The sequence below is a fragment of the Limulus polyphemus genome, unplaced genomic scaffold (genome assembly GCF_000517525.1).
Source record: "Limulus polyphemus unplaced genomic scaffold, Limulus_polyphemus-2.1.2 Scaffold1285, whole genome shotgun sequence".
Taxonomy (NCBI): domain Eukaryota; kingdom Metazoa; phylum Arthropoda; class Merostomata; order Xiphosura; family Limulidae; genus Limulus; species Limulus polyphemus.
Window position 1 is genome coordinate 206,607 of NW_013666895.1, and position 7,266 is coordinate 213,872.

At 32.3% G+C, this 7,266-nt stretch overlaps 1 protein-coding gene across 2 annotated transcripts in view; it reads left to right on the plus strand.

Moving 5' to 3' along the window:
* Positions 1 to 5,673, plus strand: part of LOC106462933 (adhesion G protein-coupled receptor A3-like) — a 114,698-nt gene extending 109,025 nt beyond the window's left edge. The window contains exons 17-18 of one of the 2 annotated variants that reach the window (XM_022390336.1): positions 403 to 585; positions 3,421 to 5,673. In XM_022390336.1, coding sequence (XP_022246044.1) covers positions 403 to 585; positions 3,421 to 5,182 — 1,945 coding nt within the window. In that variant the 3' untranslated portion in view covers positions 5,183 to 5,673. The remainder of the gene's footprint in view (positions 1 to 402; positions 586 to 3,420) is intronic. The other variant, XM_013922901.2, reaches the window with a different exon arrangement.
* The last annotated feature ends 1,593 nt before the right edge of the window (positions 5,674 to 7,266 follow it).

Consider the following 7,266-nt stretch of genomic DNA (forward strand, 5'->3'; position numbering starts at 1 on the left):
CACTAGTTTTATTGTTGGAATGAAATATAGCAAGACTTGCATTGGCTACTCAGAAAGTTATCAGCCGGTAGTAATTGGGTTAAGAATCACCCTTCCATGAACTAACATTGCTAGTTTTATTGATGCTGGAATAATATGTATTATTTTTGTACTTTTATGAAAACACCAGAAGTAATGATACTTAGGGTATAAAAAATTACTGTACATGCTTTAAAAATTTTTTCATTATAATTTATTGCAAAAATTAGGTGTAAACATATACAAATGAAATACTTAATTATCTTTAGACAACTCTAAGTAACGTTTTCAGAAGTGGGACTTTTACGTACTAACTTACAGCTTTATAAGAATTTTATGGCTTATGATTTAACAATAATGTAAGGTTTCTTGTATTTTGCCCAGCAACCTTTATAAGAAGTTAACAAAGAGTGATCCACCTCAGCCTCCACCTGATGAACCACTGCCAGACCATCCACTCCCTCCAAAACCCATGCTTAGATTTTACCTGGTTGGGTGGGGTGTAGCTACAATTGTATGTGGAATCTCAGCAGCTGTGCATCTAGAAAACTATGGAGGACATTCCTAGTAAGTAACTAAAAACTACTGTATAATTTCCAAAACATATATCAACAAACACATAAGAAAAAATACTCAAAAAAATGTGTTTTGTATTTTAAATAATCTGCCCAGTTTTGTACTGGCCTCCCTACTTGTGTTAAGAGAAGTGTTAATACTTTCAAAAGTAAGATGAATAAACTTTTTCCATACCTACCCAGCTTACTTGACTAACAGGTGAATCTGTTTCAATGGCCCTCAACTGGGACAGCAATCTTACAATGCTAGAAACAGGGTTTCGATACCCATAGTGGGCAGATCACAGATAGCCCATTGTGTAGATTTGTGCTTAACTTCAATCAAACTGTTTTAATGATTAAAGTAATTTAATGCTGATTTTATATATGAATGTAAATATATATATATATATATATATGTTAGAAGAAAGATACATGGTTCAACAATACATACAATAATTCTGAGCTTTATAAACATATCTTCACAAAAAATGGTAAGATTTTGTTAAAGAATGAGATTATTTTAATTAAGTATTTTCACTAAATATTTGTTACTTATTTATTGTAGTTATTTGCACTCAAGGCTCTGAATAGTTTGACTGGAGGGTGATTTTCATTTTAAGTATAAAAATGTTTTTTTTCATCTTAAGAGTTTTCAAATTTTACTTGCATCACCTCTAGAACTTCCTAAATGAATATCAAACATTTCTAAGATAAATGTTTAAATTTTCCATTTTCTCTACCATATTACTAACTGTAGCTATTATCACCAATGTATAAAATGTTTAACATTAAGAAATAAAAAAATATACATAAATTATAATTTTTTATCAAATAATTGTAAAAGATATTTTGGCTATATTCATAATTACATTTCTTTACCTTTTCATGTATATTTTATTTTTCAATGTTTTATTTTTCATTTCCTGACATTTAATGTTTATTATCCACCTCGACACATGTCAGTGGGTGCCTGCAGACAATATTATGATATCATCAGCAAAGATACTTTAGCCTTCGGCAAAATTTTCTTGCACTTGCCTACTACTTCGAGCCTCTCAAAACTGAGGCAGAGTTAGGGCTATGTTAAAAAAATTATTAAACCTTTCAAATATGCTTTTTAAAACATAAATAATGGGAAATTAACTAAAATATAAAATTAAAGCCTAAATACAAATATCTAGGTGAGAAACAATGCTAAGTGCTAGCAAGGACAAAAGTGGCAACAGCTCTAAGAGTGGTTTGACATACTTGATAATGACTGCTCGTGCCAATTTTGAAATAACCTTTGGAAGATTATAGTTTAGAATTAGCTCTTTATATTGGTTATAAACATGTACATCATATAAGTACACATCTTGTAAATCTCAAGTCTTAAATATAGAAGATGGGCATGGGGGGGAGGTTGTCAGGGGTTTGAATAATTTATTTCTTCTTTCTAGGAATTTATCTTAAGAAATTTAAAATGAAGGTGTCTAAACAGTGAAGTAAATTTGTGTCTAGGCATTAGATGTAAAGTTTAGATCTAGTAGTATTCAAATTACAGAAACGAAAAGAATTAACACTGGTGCATCAAGTGACACCAAAACTGAAAGTTTAATATTTTTTTAAAGGTTTCTCTTGAAATAAAGGAATTAATAGCTAGATAATATAATACTTTGAATTATAACTTACCTTATAATGCTAATTTCATTGGCATTTATTGATAGTAAAGTTGTTTATTTAAATTTTAAATGTAACTCTGTAAAACCTTGACATGTGCAAAAAAAGGTTACAAGCTATATCCAAGGGGTCTATCTGTAACCGGAAGGTCAAACATTCAGAAAAGTGTCAGAATAAATATTATGTAGTCATATAAATGCTGATATTTTAGAACATTCTATACCAGCCCATTTCGGCCATGGTATGTATATAAATACCATTGTAGTGTTAATTTTTTCATTATATTTATGGAATTCTCCTTATTAAGCAGTTACGACTCAATCACCACTTGCAACTAGGCAGATATTTCTATCATCAGTTCTAAATGCTGTCATTATGGTTAAAATAGTCATTAAAGAAAGCTAAATTTTAAGTTCTAGCAGAAATGCTGCCATATGTATGGCTGTTTGTGCTAGTAATTACTACTCATAACCACATTGAAAATATTTAGAAAAAGTGAACATTTTCTGGGAAGTACTGCATGTGAAAAGTGTTCAGATGGTGTTCTTTAGTCATATGCAACTCATTGCATCAAAATGATTCAATGTACATAGCTCACAATTTTTATATATTAAACATGGTACTGTATATTGAAAAAATAATCATTTTTTAAAAACTCCAGTTTCTCAGTATTAAATTTAAAAATTATATCAATAAAGATATAATCAAACCCTCACGTACAGTCCCAGTGAAAGTCGTGTTCTTGTCGTGAGGAAAGTACTTTTATTTATAATTGTTATATTATAAAAAAATGGTCGTTGCATATACCACAGTTATTTTTATAATTGTCTGAATCTTGTATACCTAAAATGTGGAATGTTTTATAGATTTTTGTTTGTGGCACCATTCAGTAGATGGCACAGGAGTTTTGGTTACATACATAGATACTGACATATTTACTACATCCATTATAGTAAAAATTTTCTAATTATCAAAGTAAATTCATATTTTTATAGTGCTTTTGTTTTCTTTAAAAATGCTATTGTATTTTAGTAATAAGAACAGAATGTTTAATTGTTTGTTTTTAGATTAATTTCTTTCCATTACTATTATGTTTGTGAGAGAGTTTATATATTAAATATATAATTCAATTTTTATATATAAAGTTTATAATGAATTATAAAACATGTCTTGGTTTTCTTTTTAGTTGTTTTCTGGCCTTCAGTCCAAGTATTGCAGCATTCTATGGTCCAACCTCAGTTTTACTGTTCTTCCTCTGTGTATTTCTTTTGCTTATTCGATGTGTACTGCAAAGTTCTGTGGACTCATCTGGCCCTCTGTTGGACAACATTCCTATAGCCAGCAATGTGGATACAGATCTCACTCACAACAATATTGATTCCCAAGAGCAAGACTCACTAAAAACTGAAAAAGCATCCACTCTGGAGAGCACTGAAGATAATGAATTTTCATATCATACACAGCTTCGAGCTCATTTAGTGATGCTTATTTTGTTTGTTTGTGCCTGGGCTTCAGGTGCTGTCACAATAGGTAGATCTACAGCTGGACATCTTCCAGCTGATGACTTAATTTTTGGTTTATTATACTGCCTCTTCAGCATCTTTCTTGGAGTATTTGTTCTTGTATTCTTCTGTTATTCTAGACAAGATGTACGTATGTGTATTTTTAAATGGTTAAACTTGAAGGAACCAGACAGTGAGGAAACAGCAGCTCTGTCAGAAGTGGTACCTCCAGTCAGTGGTCATGATGCTGTTTCTAGTGAACCAGTTTTGCAGTCAACCAATAGCCTTCATTCTTCACACACTAGTAAGTCAAACAATCCAGTTATTAAACAAGGGCTAGATCACAGCAAGCCACCATCAGTTAATTTACTTTCATCCTACCCTAGTGCCACTGACCACTCCTTCAGTGGAGCTGAAATGTTCTATGATCCAAGACAAAGTGTAGTAGCAAAAAAATTTTTTGAAAAGAATCGTCGTCAACAACAGTTACGATTGCTAAAAAAGAATAACTTGCAAAAAGAAGCAGCCACAAGAAATAGTGATAGTGGAAAAACAAATGACCCCTTTCACAACCAGAAGAGCGATTCAGAACAAACAAGCATGTTGGATGGAAGCAGTATCGTTTCTGGTATTCCTATAGCTTGCAACATTTTACCAGACTTGTCAAAGTCTTCAGTTGCACAAGAGAATGTGTGTTTAGGACAGCGAACAGAAGGTGAAGGTGCAGATTTGAAAGTTCCTTCCAATAAGAGGGGCAGTAGTCCAAAAAAATTGCCTGGGTTTCTATTGGATGAGAATAAGATGCATAATTGTTCACTCTGTAGTGACACTTCTCAGGACACAAGTTGTACAAATTACCCTAACATACAACATTATGCACCAGCACCTTCACCCATGGGAATTCCTCCATGGTTGTCTGGACCACCAACTGACCCAAGAAAACCTAGATACATTGGTCATAAAAAGAATTCTTGTGTAGATTGTTCAGATAGTAGCAGGGTGGCTCCATCTGTGTTTACCCACAGCTGTTGCTCAGAGCTAACTGAAGGTAGTTACCCACAAACTGTAGGTCATAAACCAAGGTCTAGAGAGAGAAACAGACATAGAAGAAATCGGCGTCAACGTAGTTGGGATGATCGGTATAGAAGAGAACGAGCCAAAAGTCAGACTTGTAAGGAATGTTGTTCAGTTCACTGTAATCAGTGTCTTCACGAGCAGTCCTATCCTATGGGAAACATGAGTAGGCAGCGTCACCGAGCAGGTAGCCGTATGTCTGACAAGTCTCGGCAGTCAGACCACTTACAAGGAAGTCGTCAGTTTACTCGCTCACAAAGTGCTTATGAACAAATGGCACGTCAGGTGCTGGATGACCTAGTGTCATCTTCAGGAGCAGATGAAGGTAGTGAAGGCTCAAGAGGAGGAAAGAAAGCAGAGACTTTTTTGTAGCCCCATTTATGTTTTTTGTTGTTTTTTTTATATATATATTTCAGAAAAAATGGCAACATCAGTTTCATGGTGTGGCTCCATTGATTGAGCTGTAGTCATTGTATAGTTTTACAACTCTTTGTATATATCATGCTTTTAGTGTTTCAGTCATTCATTCACTTGTAATTTTTTTTACTGTATTTATGTTTAAACAATACTGCAAAAAGCTTATGTTAATATTGAAAACTTTTGTTCCTACCTCGTTTATCTTGAAATGTAAAGGTAAGATATGAGCAATTTATAGAGTGGTTTACAATAAAATGTTTAAATATAAAACAAATTATTGAAGTTTCTGTATAACACAAAAAATATAAAAGTCAGCTGTTTGTGAAAAGCTATTGGTCAGTCATATTTTCATTTAATAGGTCTTATTACTTGCTGTCTGCTAAGGACACTGATAAAAAAAAAAATTTAAATATGATTATTATTTATTAATTTTTCCAGAATATTGTGGGAATTTATTTAGAAATTTACATCTCAGTAACCTTTTATGTATCATCTTTCAACTGAGTATAATTAAATCAAAATAGAAGTGTTTATTAAACTGAAGAATATTATTGATAAAATCATGCAAGACAGGTACATCACCGTAAAAGGGAACAAAAAATTCAGTCCTTTCAAGAAAAGTTTGGAAAACTTGAAGAGACAAATGAAACTTTTCCTTTGAAAATTAATAGTTCTAAACATGAAAGTATGTATAGTAATGGGTTAACTTGTGGCAGAAAGTTTTATCTCTTTCAAAATTGCAATTTAATCACTACATATATATATAGAACATTCTGTAGAAGAAGTAAAATACACCTATCAAGTACAAAAAAATAATTATTTAAAGACAAAGAAAAAGAATTTAACTTGAAGAAAATTAGTATATTTTTTAATCCAGTACTATTTCATATTGTAAAAGTAATTATTACAGAACTGTATAGAATATTAAATCTCTTATCTCCTCTAAACTATTGGATGATACAAATACCTTTATAATCAAACACTTAAAAAACTACAGTTGAGTATTTCATGTGTGAGATGTCTTTGGTCTACTTAAAAAGAACTAAAACTTTTGGGTAATGCTGGAAGAGATTTGAATTTTCCAAATGAATAGCTACTTAATCACACTTGATTTAATTGCCAAGTCAGAGACCCACACTAAGATTCAAGTATAACCTTTCCTAATGTTCTACTACTGATTAGAGAGGAGGAAGCCAGTCAGCATAGGGGCTTTGTCTAGGCTTTTTGAACTGAGTAAGAAGAGTTTAGCTGTCATTTTAATAAAACACCCACAGCTGAAAGTGTGAAACATAACCCGTAGCACCAAAGCCATCGATCCACAGCACAACACATTAATAACAGACCACCATAAGCCATATTTTAACTTGCTTTATTCACTAGTTCATATACAAAAGTAGTATTGTAAAATTAAATTAAAACACAATAATCCAGATCTGAATTACATTTCTTTTTTGAACCTGTAGAAATAAGTGATTAGATGTAATTATCAAACCATAAGATTAAATTAAAACACAATAATCCAGATCTGAATTACCTTTCTTTTTTGAACCTGTAGAAATAAGTGATTAGATGTAATTATCAAACCATAAGATTAAATTGAATTTTAATAAAATAATCATCAATAAGTAATGTAAGAAAATTTTGTCATACTTAGATTTAAACTATCATGTTCCACACAATTTTTTTATAAATTCTTCATGGGAAATAACATACTTCCTTCTGTAATTGTGTAGGAAACATACAAATCCACATCGACTAGCCAAAACGTGCAGTATATGTAATATGTGACTTTCATTTATACAGGCCCGGCATGGCCAGGTGATTAGGGTGCTCGACTCGCATTCTGTAGGTCACGGGTTCAAATCCCCATCCCACCAAACATGCTTGCCCTTTCAGCTGTGAAGGAGTTATAATGTGACAGTCAATATGTTGGTAAATTCATTGGAAAAAGGAGTAGCCCAAGAGTTGGCAGCGGGTGGTGATGACTAGTTGCTTTCCCTCTAGTCTTACACAGATAGCCCTCGTGTAGCTTTGCGTGA